Source organism: Camelus ferus, chromosome 13, assembly GCF_009834535.1.
Source record: "Camelus ferus isolate YT-003-E chromosome 13, BCGSAC_Cfer_1.0, whole genome shotgun sequence".
NCBI lineage: Eukaryota > Metazoa > Chordata > Mammalia > Artiodactyla > Camelidae > Camelus > Camelus ferus.
Window position 1 is genome coordinate 57697147 of NC_045708.1, and position 18009 is coordinate 57715155.

The 18009-nt window shown below is 38.0% G+C and overlaps 1 protein-coding gene across 2 annotated transcripts in view; it reads left to right on the forward strand.

Moving 5' to 3' along the window:
* The window catches only part of AK5 (adenylate kinase 5), a 213613-nt gene that overhangs the window by 30553 nt on the left and 165051 nt on the right, over positions 1-18009 (forward strand). For both annotated transcript variants that reach the window (XM_032494623.1, XM_032494624.1), the window contains exon 6: positions 16094-16285. In XM_032494623.1, the coding sequence (XP_032350514.1) occupies positions 16094-16285 (192 nt within the window). The remainder of the gene's footprint in view (positions 1-16093; positions 16286-18009) is intronic.

Genomic DNA, 18009 nt, shown 5'->3' on the forward strand with positions numbered 1-18009 from the left:
CTTAGCATCCTTTTTTAAAAAGCTTTAAAAAGAATCTTCAAATTTAAAAAGCTTGGTAGCTACTGATCTCCTTTTGTAAATGAGAAAACTGAGGCCCAGAGAGGTTAAGTGACTGCCTGGGTTTCACAAATCTAGTTAATGTGAAAGCTAGGGTAAGCACCCCCAACTCCTGAGCCAGAAGAAGCAACCCACACTCCTATGTCCAGTGCTCTTTCCACCCAACTGCACTGTCTCCCTGAGCGATTAAAAAGGTCTAGGCTAGTCTCCAAGGACTAGGATTTACCACTTAAAAGAACCTCTTTAGAGTTAGATCCAAAAGGCAGTCCCAGAAACATTCTGAACAATGGACAGCATATTAAAATGAATTTTTAATTTCCCAGAAGGTCTGTTTTGAAGGAGAGAGCGCATTTCGTTTTACAAGTTCTGTTTACTTCAGTCGTTACTTGTCTTCATTGTCATTTCCTCGTAACTGTTGTCCCAAGCATGTCTAAGAATTTTATAAATAGTATATTGTCTGGTTCTTCTCTGCTGAGTAAATGTATTTGTATTTAAGAAAATAATTTTGAAGTACAAATGAGGAAAACCTCTTTCAAAGTACCAACTGTTAAGCATTAAGGCAAACTGTTAGAGCCAAACATTGATTCTTCTTGTCTAGAAATTTTAGGAATTCTTTAATATTATTTTTGCACACCTTGAACATCAGTATTTGCTGAATGAATGAGTATATGATTAAGTGATAATAAAATGGATGATGATTTAAAATCTCTGGTGGGTCTTTCCATATCCATGATCCTTTGCTTTCTATTCCAATTTAATAATGAGCCTTCTGGAAATTTACCCACGTATGTTTTTCTTGAACTTCCAAATATTCTAATATGTATTTTCATATTCACTTTTCAACAGTGTCTGTGTATACATGTATATATGTTTATACCTACACAGGGATGGATAGATAAGAGAGTGATAGATAAATAGGTAGGAGAGAAATATTTGGAAAGGGTTTTCATCTCAGATTTGTTTCTTCCCAAATTATTCCTGGATTTCAAAGCACTAAATTAATAATCTAAAAATATCCTGTTAGAGTGATTTTATTTCAGCACTCTGGCTCCCTGTTCAAGCAGAAAGGCGAAGATGAAGGCAGCTGCTGCTGTGGCCCCAAAAGACTTGAAAGTCTGGTGTCAACTCATTGGCACCAGGACGGTTTGAAAAGACCCATTTTTATAAAGGCTGTTTTCTTCTAGAGCCTTGGGAAATTACTCATTTATTAATGAGGAAGTACGCCATAAGTTAGCCTGCTAAAAACACTGAGCAGAACACTGAAAGTAGAAATCAACAATTTTGGAGGAAAATTTCATTGGCTTTAATTAAAAACAAAAACAAAAACAAAAAAAACCTCTTGTCTCCACCACTACTTAACATTGAAAATCCAGTTAGGGGTGTGTGTGTGTGTGTGTGTGTGTGTGTTACTCAGCATGACTATGGAGTGAGGCTGAAACTAATTTTCATGAGTGGCATGTGGAGCCACCTCACTAATGTGGATAAACCAGCAGTAGCAAAAATATTTCATCTGGTGTACTGTACTCAGATGATTAATGGCTCTCTGGCCTGCTGTGTTGAGAAAGCTGTCGAAGCTGAGTCCAGAGCGCTGTGGTCATTAGCAGCGATGACCCTCTGCCCGTTCCAGATAGAAAGCCTTCGGATGGGCCACATCTGTGGAGTATAGACTGGAGACTATAACACTGAATTCCCATCCCAGATGTCCTAGAACAGTGAATCTATCAAGCCATTTATTGGGTCTTTTTAGGAAAAAACCAAAACCTTTACCCTCCTCCTGGAAGTGGGGTTGTTTTTAAAGGAGCATGGAGTGGGATGGGGGTACCCACAGAGACTACTCCTGATTGTCAGGAAGAGTCCTGATTTTACATACAGTGCCAGTCATTTCACTGGGGAGTCTCAGCTTAGCTCACTACTCTGGAAATGGCAATGACTACCAGACCATCCATGTCTTAAACCTTGAGTTCATTACTTTCTGTTACATCAGAGCAATTTAGAGCTGGAGGCCACATTTTGAGCTACATTTTTAATACAAAATGCAACTACTATACTTCTGGTGCTTGGCAGTGTTGTGGGCAAGAGGTTCTTGTCGCAGGAAGAATTCAGAAACAAGACACGGAGGTCAAGAAGCAAAGCAAAGATTTATTAAGGAATAGACAGTATGCTTTCAAGGAAAGAGTGAGCAAATCCAGGTGGGTAGTTGCCCCAAGTTTCCTTGGCAAGCTCGTTATATGCGTGTAAAAAATGAATAGGCAGAATATTCATTGATGGGGAGGGGTTTGGGGTCGTCTTTCCTGAACTTCCTCCCAGCTCCACCTTCCCAGGTGGGGAGGAGGGATTTTTTGTCCTTATTTATTCTTGATCGGGAAGTTGGATGAGGTCATAGTGAACAAAAGGTTACATTCAGATGGGGGTATCATAAGCAAAAGGTTACATTTGGACAGAGGTCATAATGATCAAAAGGTTACATTCAGAAAATAGGGATTCCTGTCAGTCCTACCCTTCTGCCTCCAGGACACTTAGCAACCCAGAAAGTATGTTTTTTTATCAGTCCAGAGGATCCTGTTTTTCTTAGTCTATCCAAGGACCCCCGTTGTTCACAAGACGTATGGATTTCTGCCATTTGGCCCATGTCCCCCTTTCTCTGCTTATCTAGCTACCTGCCTGCTCTAACAGTAGTCCTCAACAAAATCTCACTAAGTGAATGAGTGAGTGATGGAAGGATAATTTGATTGTATCAGCAGTATTTCTCATAGACCCATGTTTGCTTACCAAACATAGACTTGGCTATAACTTCTTCGTTTCTTCTCTCTGTACACTTTCTCCAGGAAAAGCAGAGCCCTGGAAAGTTTCTGGGGAAAGGTGACATCCCATATAGCTGCGTGGTATTCACATGGGCCACAAGCTTCACAGCTCCAGGCCCTATTCTGTGCCTCTATTGTATCCTGCCCTGGCTTCCATTTGGAATTGTATTCCAACAGAGTGGAATGCCCACTGTATTGAAATAATAGTTTCTGTGTCTGCTTCAACACAGGACTGGGAGATCCTTGTGGACTGGGACCATGTCTTCCCCCCTTTTACATCTCTTTCAAATAATATGGTAGCTGGCTCATAGTAGCATGCTCAATGAATGTTTGTTGACCTGAAGGGGACACCTATAAATGCACTTCCAAGTAGCGCTAGAACTCTGCTTGTCAGATTTTTAAAAAGAAAAAGAAATGAATAGTTTAACCCCTTATAAGCACATATTAGAATAGTTTAAAAAAGCACTTGTGAATTGAACGAGTGGAAGAATGAAGAAATCTTCCTTAGTGATTCTCATACTTAGGGTGCTCGTGAAAATCTTGAGAACAAGATGTTCTAAAGATACATTCTCAAATTCTGACTAGAACTTGTTTGAGTCTTAATGCCTCAAATGTCTGAGGATATGAGTTTAAAGTAGTTTTCATCATTGTCAATATGAATGAGAAGAGTTACTCTAAGATAAGCTAAATGGAGAGATAACGTAACGTCTAAGGAATGGAGGGGAACCATCACCCCTCCTCCAGCCGCTAATAGCTTAATAGTCTTTTCTGCATTTCCTTGGAGACAGCCTTTGTGCTTGAGTGAATGCTAAGCAATCAAGGCAGATGAGTGTGAAAGAGACCTGTATTCAGCATACATCTTCTTTTGAAGTGTTAGCTTCTTTCAAGCCACACAAATCAAGATAACTTAACACCTGAGAAAAAGATACCAGTTTTTTCTTTGGAACGACACCAGAGTTTAAAAAAAAAAAAGTATTTCCATCTAAACTAAAAATGGAAATCTTCAATAATGGCATTTTGAGGTGAATTTTCAGCCAGTTTTCCACTCAGGAGTCTGCGCCTGGCGTAGTATTGGAACTATCACATAATTTCTTGTCTACTGTACATTCCTATATCAGTAAGCATTTAATATACTCTTTAATTTTCTTCCAAGAAATGCTTTTAAAAGATTTGAAAAGGTACTTTTTCTTTAATTTCTTAATCACTTTAGAATTCTAATACTGCCTTTGAATGGATACAGTATGTCTCAAAGCACAAACTCCAGTCATCTAAAATAGATAGGTCAGGGAGAAACTGCACTGCTCTTGCTTTATAAAATGAATGTATTTTATCTTATTTGATGCAAGTGAAAATATGTACTGTATTTAGCTCTAGCAGCTTGTTTCTTGGGAAACTGATTGCTAACGCGGTGGATCAAACAGGGATTTGGACCACATGGTCTTTAAGAATCCTTCCCTATCTTCTTTGCTTCCATGAATTTAGAATGTAGTTGACAATGTACGTCAGGACTGTGCCTGCCTACCAGTGACAGGATCTCATGGAGAGGTACTTCTATTGTCAATATTATGGATTTAAATGTTTGTAAAGAGGCGTAGTATAGAGAGGGGCTGGCTTAGAAGTTGGCTTAGGGTCAGGATTAGCCATAGGCTGAGATATTCCACTTCCTCAAGGTCTGTCCCTGCGGTGATTTCCGTGGCTGGGTCTGGCACCATCACCCAACAGCATCATACAGTCATTTGACTGCCTTTTGATCGATATTGTTTTCTGTGGTCCAGTCAGTCCTGAATCACAGGCAGCAGTGGTGCAGAGACATAATCTGACCACTACGACCCAGGCAGGCATGGCTCGCTCATCCCACCAGTGTGGAACAGCTGATATATTTTTTGGTTCTACCCATTTGCCTTCATTCCACTCTCCCCTCCAATGTCAGAACTGGGGCTGTTTGCCTAATGCTGGCTCTAGTGGTTTCTCCTGTTTCCTAAATAATCATTAAAATCAAGCACATCTATAAAGACAATATTAAGAATAATGATCATGTTTTACTTTATATTTCATTTGACCACTATTCATAAGGGGCACATCCCATAGACAGTTCAGGTGCATTAGCATTTCCAGATGATCTGCTTGCCTCCAGTCTCGCCCCATCCAATCTACTCCCTGCACTGCCATTGGCACTCATTCTAAGGCACAAAATAAATTGCTTCCATGTTTATAAGATATATTCCCCAAATGCTTAGCGTGGGAGGCAATGCCAGCCCATCTAGTCTCAGTCTACCTTTCCAGAACTTCAATTTCTGGCTGGTAATAGGATCTTAGTAAATATTTAATGAATGAATAGACACATGAATGAAATGGTTGCCTGCATAATCAAAGCACTGCTCAGGAAAAGACGTCTTGAAAAAAGTAGCCATGTAAGTTTACATTCATTTCTATATTGTCAACATGGTATATATTAAATAAAACCTTAATCTTTTCCTCTTCGTTAAATTCCTACATCTTGGCAGCTTAATGTTCCCCAATTGCTTTTATTGAAATAGAGATTTGCACCTTAAAAATGAAACCACAGAAATGTACTTTTCGTAAACTAATGATTTCTTTTTGAAACCGTTAATGGTTTACTCTCTTCAGAAGATATGATTAATCTGGCTTGTGACAAATTATGAAAGGACAGAGTAACCTAGATGACTACCTAACTCATGTAGTAGAAGCAACATGTATGTGAACTGTAAGAGGTCACTGCAGGGCCATGGAAATGGATAGAATATAGGCTTCCAACAAGAAATGCCCAAACTATAAAAATAAAGTTTCACATAGTAGTTTTCTCCTTAAGTGAAACAGAACAATTTCTTTCATTTTCGTACTTAATCAACTTGATCCACTTCTGATTTTTATTGTTATTTTACTTTTAAAGACCCTGCAACTTCATGAAGTTACTATTTTGAGTGTCCATGTCTACCTACAGGGTTTCTTGTAATACAAAGCTGAGGTTAAAACACAGGTTCCTGGTTCCCATCTCCAGAGCTTCTGACTCAGTAGACTGGAGCAGAGCTCATGAACGTGCATTTCTGACAAGCGTCCAGGGGATGCCCCAGCAAGGGCAGCTGGCGTAAGGACCACAGTAACGTGGCTGTAGGGTTTTCTTCACATTATTATCAAAGTGTGTCCCAGTGAAACAGACTTAATATAATTCCTGGAATTTCACGTAATTGTAACAATAATGGAGAGCTGGAATGGCATTTGTCTTGGAGAAAAGAAGACTTAGGGAGATTATGTTAACTGGCATCAGGTATTATAAGAATTGCCATATGGAAGTGGCCCTCCTCTTTATTCTCATATTTTTTTAAACATTGTGGTAGTCATATTGTATTATAATTATCTGTTCATCTCAACTACTAACCTATGAGCTCCTTAAGGTCAGAGAAAATGTCTTACTCCTCCTTCTAATCGAAGCCTAATCCTCCGTACTGATCATTGGAAGTATGAGAGGTTGGAGTTATATTTAGGGAGCAAGCAATCCTATGCTCAGTCTGCTGGTCCTCTACCATGATCCCTAAATCAAATATATGCAGGGACAGCAGTGTGTGTGTGTGTGTGTGTGTGTGTGTGTGTGTGTGTGTGTGTGTGTGTGTGTGTGTGTGTGTGTATTCTTTTACTGTGAAACTTTGTCTTTAAACCCAGTGGAGCCCAAAGTATCATCTGAATCACATGGAGAATTCTTTTTATCCCAGCTACTGGCAGGTTAGAGCCTAGGGCCAAAGCAGGCCAGGAGACCTCCTCCAACCATCATCCCACCCCCTAAGTCTCAGATTGTCACACTGTTGTCACAGAAATGTTGATCCAGGGAATGCCATTGGAAAAGCCAGGAAGTAAGGGCAAAAAACCGTAAATGGTGCCAGTGCTTAGAGCTGCCCAGTGCAGGCCTTCTGAAAATTAAGTCCAGCTGATCTCACTTGCTGGACAGAAAGAAGCAAGTTCAAAAAGAAAGGTGAGCAGCAGAGAGAAAGAGAAATGGGTATTACTTCTCAACCTCCTGGAAATAAAAGAGAGGATCCCAGGTGAGAGAAATCACACCCCTACCTAGGATGATGGCTCAGTGAAAAGTCCGACTCTGACCAACTTTTGCCACATCTTTCTCCTCAAAAGCGAAGAGAGGAGGATGAGGAAGAATGGAAGGGAGTCTTGAACTTGCTTTCCTTAGAGATGCACATTCTTCTACTTTTTGTCCTTTTCTATAAGCCCAAGGGTCTTAATAGCTCAAGTTATGGAGTTTATAACCAAGCTGCGTGGTGCAGAGCCCACGCGTGTTAGTTGGGAAAAGAGAATAGACCCAGAAGACAGATGATGGAACTTCATATATGCCAGGGTCCCAGTTCATCTGTTCCTGTGTCTAGAACCTTCCACCTGTCCACGTCAAACTTAATTTGGAAAGATCCCCCATCGAGATTAATTGCTTCTCCTATCCTGGGGAAAAAAATTGCCTACCTGTTTAGCTGGTCTCCTCTCTAGGAGTATGGTGTCTAAAAGATTCTCATTTGTGAGCTGCAAACTTCAGGCAAAATTTGGGTGTTGCATTCCTTTTTCATATTTATTAATGTGATCATATGATTTTTTTCCGCTTTTATTCTGTTGGTTTGGTAAATTACAGTGCTTGATTTTTGAACAGTAAACACATTTTTCATTCATGGAATAAACCCAAATTGGTCATGGTGTATATAATCCTTTTTATATATCAATGGATCTGTTTGTTAATATTTTACTTAGAATTTTTGCATGTGTGTTCATGAGTGAGATTGACCTATAATTTTTATTTCTTTTAGTGTCCTTGTCAGGCTTTGGATTCAAAGACTATGCAAGTCTAATAAAATGAATTGAGAAATACTCCCTCCTTTATATTTAGTAGAAGGGTTTCTGTTAGATTGGTGTCTGGTACAATTCACTGGTGAAGCCATCTGGATTCAGAATTTTCTTTGTGTGAGAGTTTTGAATTATGGATTTAATATCTATGAATATGGAACCATTCTGGCTTTATTATTATTTTTTTTTTTTTTTGATTTGGGAGAATTGTGTTTTTCTAGAAATTTGTCCATTTCATATAAATTTTCCAACTTGTTTTCACGAAGTTTTTCTTAATATTTCCTTTTATCGTCTTGTTTTCTGTAGAGTATTTGGGGTGCATCCCTTTTTATGCTCAATATTTATTTGTGCCTTTTCTTTTCCTTGACTAGTTTCACCAGGGATTATTAATCTTATTAGTGTTTGCAAAGAACGAGCCCTTGGCCATAATGTATTAATTATGCATTTAAACTGTGTTTGTATGATTTCTACTCATTATTTTCCCTTCTTTCTACATTTTAGTAGACCTTTTTAAGGTCTAATTTTTTTCTTTTTTCTTTTTTTTTTTTTTTACCATTTTAGGATGGATGCTTAGATCACTAATTTCAGCCTTTGTTTTTTCCCCTGATTTATTCATCGAAGGCACTGAGTGTCCCTCTAACTATAGACACAGTTCTATCCCACAAGTTCTGGAAGGGCATCATTTCATAATAATTTAATTAAAAATATTTTGTATTTCTATTGTGTTTTCTTTAACCCAGGAATTATATGGAAATGTATTGCTTATTTTCCAAACATGGGGGTTTTCTATTTATATTTTCATTATTTATGCAAAGTTTACTTCCACTGTAATCATTAAAGATAAAGTGATGACTTGAAATTGGTTTAGGTTTCCTTTATGGCTCAGAACATGGGCAACTTTTATAAATTTTCTGTCTGTGTTTTAAAAGTGCCTATGTTCAACTTGATGGTTATACTTTATAAAAATACATTAATTTGTTAATTCTATCTTCTATATCCTTACTGATTTTTTTTCCATACTGATTTTTTTTTTTGCCACTTGTTCTATCAGTTACTTGGAAAGGTATATTAAAATCTCCCACTATGGTTGTGGATTTGTAATTTTCTTCTTTTAGTTCTGTCCAAGATCAGTATACTGTGAGCCTATATTATTGGGTCATGCAGATTAAGAGTTGTTATTTCTTCCTGGATAATTAAAGCTTGTATCATAATGAAGTGACACTCTTTAGCGCTAGTAATACTTCTCTTCCCTAAGGTCTACTACTTTGTCTCGTTACTTTTTCACCTTTTTTGAGGTATAATTGATAAACAAAAATTGTATTATTTAAGGCATTCAATGTGATGTTTTGGTATATATGTACATATATATATGTATATATTGCAAAATAATCAGCACAGTCAAGCTAACTAACACATCCATCACCTCACATAGTAACAGCTTTCTTCTTTTTTAAAAAAAATTTTGTGATGAGAACACTGGAGATCTACCTTCTTAGCAAAGTTCAAGTATACAGTACAATACTGTTGACTATATGTAGTCACATTGCTGTACATTAGATCTCCAAAATTTACTCATCTTGTGTCACTGATACCTTGCATCCTTTGACCAACATCTCCCCATCTCCCCCTCTACCCAGCCTGACGGCCACCATTCTTCTCTTTGCATCTGTGAGTTTGACTGTTTTAGGTTCCACATGTAAGTGAGATCACGCAGTATTTGTCTTTCTATGTCTGGCTTATTACACTTAACATTGTGTCTACTAGGTTCATCAATTTTGTCACAAATGGAAAGATTTCCTGTTTGTTTAAGGCTGAATAATATTTAGTTGTGCATATACATATAACACATTTCCTTTACCCATTCATTGGTCAAGGGACACTTAGGGTGTTTCCATATCTTGGTTCTTGTGAATAATGCTCCAGTGATCCTGAGGGTGCAGATAGCTCTTTGAGATACTGGTTTTATTTCCTTGGATGTATCCCCAGAAGTGGGCTTGCCGAATTATGAGGTAGTTCTCTTTTTCAGTTTTTTGAGGAATCTCCATGCTGTTTTCCTTTGTGACTAAACCAATTTACATTCCCACCAACAGCACACAAGATTTCTCCTTTACTCACATCCTCACCAACACTTGTTACCTTTTGTCTTTTGATAACAGCCTTTCTAACAGGTGTGTGAGCTGATATCATTCTGGTTTGATTTGCATTTTCCTGATTATTAGTGATTCTGACTACCTTTTCTTATACCTATTGGTCATTTGCCTGTCCCCTTCTGAGAAATGTCTGTTCAAAGTCCTTTGCCCTTTATTTTATAGAAAATGGATTATTAGGCATTTTATTAATTAAAAAATTTTATTGGGGAATAATTGACATAACATTGTATTAGTCTCAGGTGTACAACCTAATGATTTCCATATTTGTATATATTGCAGAATGACTACGACAGTAAATCCAGTTAATATCCCTCACCCCACATAGTTACAAAATCTTTTTCTCATGATGAGAGCTTTCCAGATCCACTCTCCTAATAGATACGTTCAGTTGATACTTTCCATTTTTTTTCCTTTGCCTGTTTTTTAACCAGATTTGATATTTGTATTGTTTTCCCATCTTTCTCTTGGCTAATGTTTCCTTGGATGTGTTTTCCATCCCTTTCCTTTTCTGTATCTTTATATTTAAAGTGTACTGCTCCATCACGCACCTCTGATGCCCTACCTCATATTCTCTCAGGCCCCCTTGACCTTGGTCTTTGCTGCTGTGACCAGTTTTGTGCCTGGGTAATGCTGCCCAGGACAGCAACTCACTGTTCAATTTCCTGCTCTGAGACATACACAGTGTGAACGTATGAGGGAGGCAACACGCCAGGGGCAACTCTTGGCCTATAAGGGACAGGATCTGATAAATAAACACTCATCACACATGTCCCCTCAGAAGGCCCAGCAGCGTGGAGTCTAGGCTCCCGTCGCAGTGACTAACCCAGCACTGTACCTCTGCACTGGCTCACCTCCTCCTCTGCATTGGCCCAGCCCCACTCCTGCTTTCCTGTCCATGGCTGCTTGGATGCTACCAGACCACATGGCCTTGCAAAGCCTAAAAAATTTGCTATCTGGCCCTTTACAGAAAAAGTTAGCTGACTCCTGTTCTACAGATTATAACATCCATCATTAACTTATTCATGTCTCATAGAAATCAGTAGTTTTCCAACTTCCTGAACAAGACCTTGGAACAGTGAACTTCACTTAACCTGCCTCATGACTAATCTCTGTTTTTAAATACCACAACATGCTTTTAGTATTCTTTTATAGGGTCAGTCTTCACTTAGGTTCATCCACAGATTTACCATTTCATTGCTCTTCATTCACTCCTCTGGGCCAGCTTTCTAGCGTGGATCATTTTTCTTCTACCTGAAGAACATTCATTAATATTTCCATTAGAGTAGAATTTCTGATGAGAGTGCTCTCAGTTTGTGTTTGTTTGAAAAATATCTGCATTTACTCTTATTTTTTGAAAGATATATTTTACTGGATATAGAAACCTAGATGGGTAGTTATTTTTTTGTCGGCACCCTAAAGATGTCATTTCATTGTTTTCTGGCTTTCATTGTTTCTTTGGCAAATCTAGCTGTCTTACTGTTGCCCCTCTAAAGGTTATCTATCATTTCTTTCTTCTGGCTGATTTAAAGACTTTTTTTGTCTGTCTGGACTTTCAGCAGTTTTACTATGACATGCTTAGATCTGAGTCTTCTCTTTATTCTCTTGGTTTTCATATTGATTCCTACTTCTGGCACTTGATATTATTTGCGAGTTTGGAAAATTCTTAACTATTCCATTTTTAAACACTGCTTCTTCATTTTTCTCTCTTCTTCCAGAACTTTCCAGCTATTGTCTCATACATCTCTTTTGCTCTTTTCTGTTCTCCTCCTACCCTTCTCTCCCCCTTGTTTCATTCTGGATATTTTCTCGTGACCTTTTAGTTCACTAATTCTCCTTTCAGTGCCTAATTGGCTGTTAAACACATTTAATCACCTTAGTATAATGAGGATTTGAGATGATTCTAAATGGAATTTAGTCCTGGGAAGGCTGGTTCACACATGGTATAGCTGCCCCTTAGGATTCCAACCAAAAGCCTAAGGTGGGAGTAACAGCAGTAGTTTCTAGAGCTCCTTCTTCTTGGTGGGCCCCAAAGTCCAGTTTTTGTCCCTGAGCCCCATAATCCATTAGGAGATCTGCCCAGAAATTATCTCCATGTTAAATGATAAAGTCCAGTTACCCACCCTTTTTTCCTTTCATGATCTAGTCTAGCCTATGTGATAATGGTGTATATTCAATAAATGTTTCATGGGCGAAAGGAATCATTTACTTTACATTTTCCCTGTAGGTAGAATTAAGGGAGCAAAATTTAGCCCAGTATTAGAAAGAACTTCCCAGTGATTAGAGTTGTCCGGTAATGAAAGGGGCAACCTCATAAGTAGTGAGGCATCGCAAGAAATGCTCCCAAGAGCATTCAAGTTTAGAAATCACGTGTCAAGAGATTGTGGAGATGATTACAGGGTTGGCATTAATTGGGTTAAATAACCACCAAGATTTTTCCATCTCTTAGTTTCTATGATTCCAGTTTTTGTTCCAAGTGTGATCTTCTCTCTGTTTTTTGTTGTTTTTTTTTTCAGACTTTGCCTTTTGGTTTCTGACAGTGTGATCTGAATTACGGTGTCTAGGCCTTCTAATACATCTTCATAAACGATAGGGCAGTCAAAACCACTGACAGCTAAGAACAGGGACTATTAAAATAGGCTCACTTGGCTGTCTGACACAGTGAATATGTCTTTGCTCATCAAAGGTGATCATAAGGTCTTTTTAACAGAATAATTATTCAGGTAGAAAACTGAGACAATGGATAGAGGAAGACTGACTTGTCTGTATAATGACAGAAAAAAAAAATTGATCTCTTTGATCCAATGGGAAAAACAGTATCAGCGGTTGGGAAGTGTACTTTCATGCAGACAAAAGCGGTATCTCAGTCTTTGTTCTCACTGATATACTCATTTATTCAATCAGCAATAAACTTTTGAGGACATAGGCTAATAAAAGATGTGCCAAGGGTCCACTTTGGTGATAACTTTTCAATGTTTCATGAGTGAATTTCATGAAAACTTTCCTGGAGCTTCACATCTTCTGGAAAAGAATGGTGTCTGCTTCTGTTTTACATTTTGGGGAAAAAACCCAAACAATTAACATCTCTCATCCTTTAAAATGGAGCAGTATTGGAGGACGAGGGCCCTTATGTGTGGACATATGTGGGGTTACTAGGAATCAGATGAGCATCTTGTGGCTGAGGTCCCTCAGTTGAGCAGTCAGCTGGTTATCCCAGCTGCCACAGTGCTCTCGCCTGTGCCACATTTTAATTTTTTTTATTCTTAGTTATATGTAGCTTAATTTATACCAAGGAAAGACAGCAAGTTAATCACAATTATAAAATTAAGTAATTTTGCAGAGTCACTTCAAAGTCATCTATATCAGACCTGAAGTTGCATTCATTGATCAAAAATCTTAGATAGTCCACGCAAGTTATCTGTAAACTTACAACTGCTTTTTTAAAAAATCTACTAATTAAAATAAATAAATAAATTAGTTTTATTCGAAGTATAAAAAAGTCTTAGATGAATTTTAAGCTGCCTCTAGTATTTTGAAAACCAGTACTAAAAGGGAAAATATAGTGATGATTACATTCTTAAGTCTCTCCATGACCTTCTTGTGTTATGTAGGGAGAAGCAGTGACATTGTGTCTGTTGCAAAACACAAAATGTATTAAAGTAAACCATTCAATTTGTTGAAATGCAAAATGCAAGAATTTCTAAATGCAAGAAGTTTCTATCTGCTTTCAATCCTGAGTTAGTAGTTGAGGATTTTTCCATATTTTAATATACATTATGAATAAACCAAGCACAATATGTCATTTTAATTTATTTGTCAAAAATTATCTTCTCCCTTATATAATTTATTCAAAGTAAATTTTAAAAGATGTCATTTGTTATATTGGGTAAGACTGAATATTGCCAAAGATTTTCTTAAATATGAATTTTACACTATAATATGTGATAAGATAAAGTTTTAACTTCAGATAATCCTTTTATCATATATCACACAAAAATACAAAGTGACTTTCTAAATTGCTAAGGCTTCCCAAAAACTATTTAAAAGTGTTTTAAAAATTGGGAGATACTAAACCACTGGGATTAGAAGAGTTTCTTCTTTCTGTTTTTCTTACAATGGAGAAAACTGAAGCTCAGAGATATTGAACCATTTACCCATGGACAAACAACTAGTAGATAGCAGAGTCAAAATATAAAATCAGGATGATCTGATTCTAAAATTCATGCTCCTAATCACTTAGGCCAGTGTGTGCCTGTGCATACACAGTGGCCGTGGGAATTTGGGGAAGAGGAGTCTGAATAGTGTTTCAAGACAAAAATCCATAGTCAATGGTGAGAGCTCGGAGAGACTGAAGTTTTATAAGGATTAGAAATGATATTAAGACTTCTAGCTGAGAGAGTCAGGAAAGTAGTAGGGTTGCTATCATAAAAATAAACAAACAAATAAATGGCTCAGCAAGATGGGACATTCATGTAGATGAAAAGGTGCTGGAATTGATCCTGTCCTTGCTGGGTCACATGTAACATTAAGACTTTCAGGTAGAGCTGTCATGTAAGCATTTGCAAATATAGGATATAAGTGCTATTGAAAGTCGGTGCTGAAAAGTGTAGATTTAGAATCCATCAACACAGGACAGGTGGTCGAAACCAGAACAGCGGAAGGTTGCTGAGAGAATGAGAACTTGGAGAGGGAAAAGCAAAACAGAACATGATCTAAGCCTTGGAAATACCATTACTAGTGCGTTTAAGAAGGGGGCAAAAAATGAGAGCAAAGGGGAAAAAAACAACAAAATAAAAACCCAAAAGTTAAAGGAGAACCAGGACAACATAGAATCATGAAAACCAAGAGATAGCAAGCATTGCTAACATTCTTTGAGCACTTACCATCGGTCAGGTTTGTGTTACACATTTTACATACATTATCTTATTTAATCTTTATAACTCATGCAGGTAGGCTCATCTGTCTCTTCTGACAGATGAAGACATGGAGGCCTAGCAAAGTTAAGCCATATGCCGTACCTCAGCTGTTAAATCCTGGGGCTAGAACGGACCCCATGTTTCCCAGCCTCCAGGCTCCAGTTTCTAAACAGTGGTCTCCAGAGTGTGCAAGGCAAACCACTGTGATGTGGGAAGAAAATGTTAAAGTTATGATTATCATATCCCATTCTTTTTAAATTGCATTTTTGTGTTTATTTTACAGTATGCATACTATATTAGTATGGTTAAACATGCATATTATATATTCAAGCACATTTTATAAATTAATAAGTATATATTTATTGGGGTATATGCACAAATAATTTACTAATGTGAGGATACAATAAAAAATTGGGGAGATCATTTCCTTAAAGCACTGTGCAAAACTGCCCTTTTTTCTTGTCCCATCTTCAGCAAGAAACAACATTCATTTTATATGGCCATGTTATCTTTTAAATGTAGTACTAGTTCTAATTAAATTAAATAAGAACTCTTTATTACATAGGTTTTTTTCATGTCATTCCTTGGTATTTTCATAAATTCCTGAAGGTTTTTGAACCATTTGATTCTTTGTAATAGTGGAGGGAACACAGGCCATAGACCCGACAGACCTGGGTTCAAATACCACCTTTGACCTTGACCATGTGACCCCCGGAGAAGTACTTAATTTCTCAGAGCCTCTGTTTGCTCTTTATTTTATCTTTTTTTTTTTTTTTGGCTCATCTTTAAAATGGAGATAATATTTACCTTGCTAATTGTTCTGAAGTTTAGCAATATCATAGGAAATAACTTAGCATTGGGCCTGGCATGCAGTTGATACTTTTTAAAGGGCAACAGACAGTAATAATAGCAGGCCTTGTTTGCTGTAGAGAATTTCTGTAGCCCCGTGGTCATCTCCCCTCTGAAGTCAAGTCATGTCGGCCTTTGGCAGAGTTTGGCCTATATTGTTCTTTTTTTTTTTAATTTAATTTTTTTTTGGCCTATATTGTTCTTAATTCAACTTGGAAATGTATTTGAGCATAGACAAAAAGTCTTTTCCTGAAATAGGCGGGCCACTGCACACAGCTGTGTGGGTCGAAGTATGCCATTTACCTGGACTGTAATAACAATAGCTCCTCCTGGCTTTGCGTAGAGCCGTAGCCCTGGAAACACGCTGGCAAGACCATAACTGGTCAAAAATATGGCAGCCTCAACAGACCCAAAAGACTTGAATGCCACTACCCTCTCACCTTGTCTACTTGTTTGATGCTCTCCACAGATATGTACTCCCGACTTGGTGGTGTTCCTGGCTTGTGCCAATCAGAGACTCAAAGAAAGATTACTGAAGCGTGCAGAGCAACAGGGGCGACCTGATGACAACCTGAAAGCTACCCAAAGGAGACTGATGAACTTCAAGCAGAACGCTGCTCCGTTGGTTAAATACTTCCAGGAGAAGGGGCTCATCATGACAGTAAGTTAGCTGTACTTTTGCATGTCCAGTACGTGAACGACCTTTCAGATTTCTAATTGTCCCATGTTCTTCTCATTTAGAAATCTTTCTACCTTAAATATGTGGCTTCTGTTGGGTACAGATCCAATGAAAACAACTGGTAATTTTGACCTGATTTGCCTTTATTAAACCATTATTAAACCTTTATTAAGTCATTAAAAAACACTTTCACTTTCATTTAATTAATTTTTACAAAAAAAAAGTGGTAACCCTGGCTAGAATCTTATGGCCCTCAAGTTAAAAATAATTTTAAAATAATTTCTTGATAATTTTAAGCAAAACATGCCCAGTTTCTCAACTCTTCTATCTTTGGAAACCAAGTAAAATTGATAGACTTAAAATTACATAGTTGATAGTGTGTTATATTAGACTTAAACTGTAAATTAGACCTTATCATAGTGTACTGCTTAAAGAAATGAGGTGCTGACAACCCAGAAGACATTTGCGGAGAGTCTGACTTGTCATGGAGAAGTGATATTGTCTCAAAATGGAAGGCCTTGCTCTTTCGGCCCCACTGAACAGCGCAAATACTAATTTTTTCGTAAACATTCAATTTATGTTGTGGTTAATGATATTCAGTGCGCCAAAGAAGAATGAGGCTGAATCACTAGTTATTACGGTCATTAGAAGTTAGAGGAAGCTGGAGGTGAAGATGCAGCCTAAGTCATGATCCCTACATCAAAGAATCAAGTCTAAAATAGAGGAGACAAAGAGGCTCACTGGCCACCTGAGGAAGGCGTTTTACAGAAGATGACACTGAGACCGGAGCAGCTCCGTGGTGCTCCATGGTGGTCCCCGAGCTCCACAGAACCCTCCCCTCAGCCCTTTGGTCTTTCTCACCAGAGTAGAGATTCTTGCCTAGTGGGGTTTTAAGCCCCCGTGGAGAATCCTGTGAACGTGATGCGTCCCCATCCCAATAAAATGCACAGAGGACGCTTCTCATAAATTTTAGGTAAATCTGCTAAATCCCATCTGCAGAGCTCCTATAACCTAACAATTACTGTGTTAAAAAAAAAAATCTCTTCATTAGCCTAAAATGCCCTTAGACTGAAAGAGACTGTCACGACATTTGAATAATAGTTTTGGTCTTTCTAGCACTATAAGGAAATACTTATTAGAATTTGCCCTTTGAGTCAACGTTGTCATGGCAGAGAACTGTAAATCTGATCTGAAAAGTGTTCACAATGCCAGAGTTCATTTTTGGTCTAAAAGAGATATGAGTGATATGAAAGATTCAAGAAAATCAGGGTGGGTGTTTCTGTGGCTCTTTTTTTTGTCGGAGTTGTTGTTTGTTTCTCCTGCAAATTACCATTGCTGACTTCTGCGCTATGTCATGAAAATAGAAATTTACCCTACAGACCAAACCCCAAGCACAAGCTGCAGGGCCAGAGTTTTAATTGATGTTTTCAAGGCTTAAAGGTATTACCGGAGCGTCTCTGATTACTCCCTGTTTGTCACGTTCGTCATCACAAGCAGAGCAGATTTCCCAAATGAATGCAGAGTGAGGACTGTTAATTTACTAATATTTTGCATGGAGGTGAAATGCCATTGCCTCTAATTGAAGGAGTCAATAACAATGCAGATGACAGCCTGTAACCTCCCTGCTAAACCCAGATGAGCTTTAAGATAAACGCCTCTAATTACTGGGAGAAGCCTTGCATTGGAAAGTCACCTTTTGAAAAATG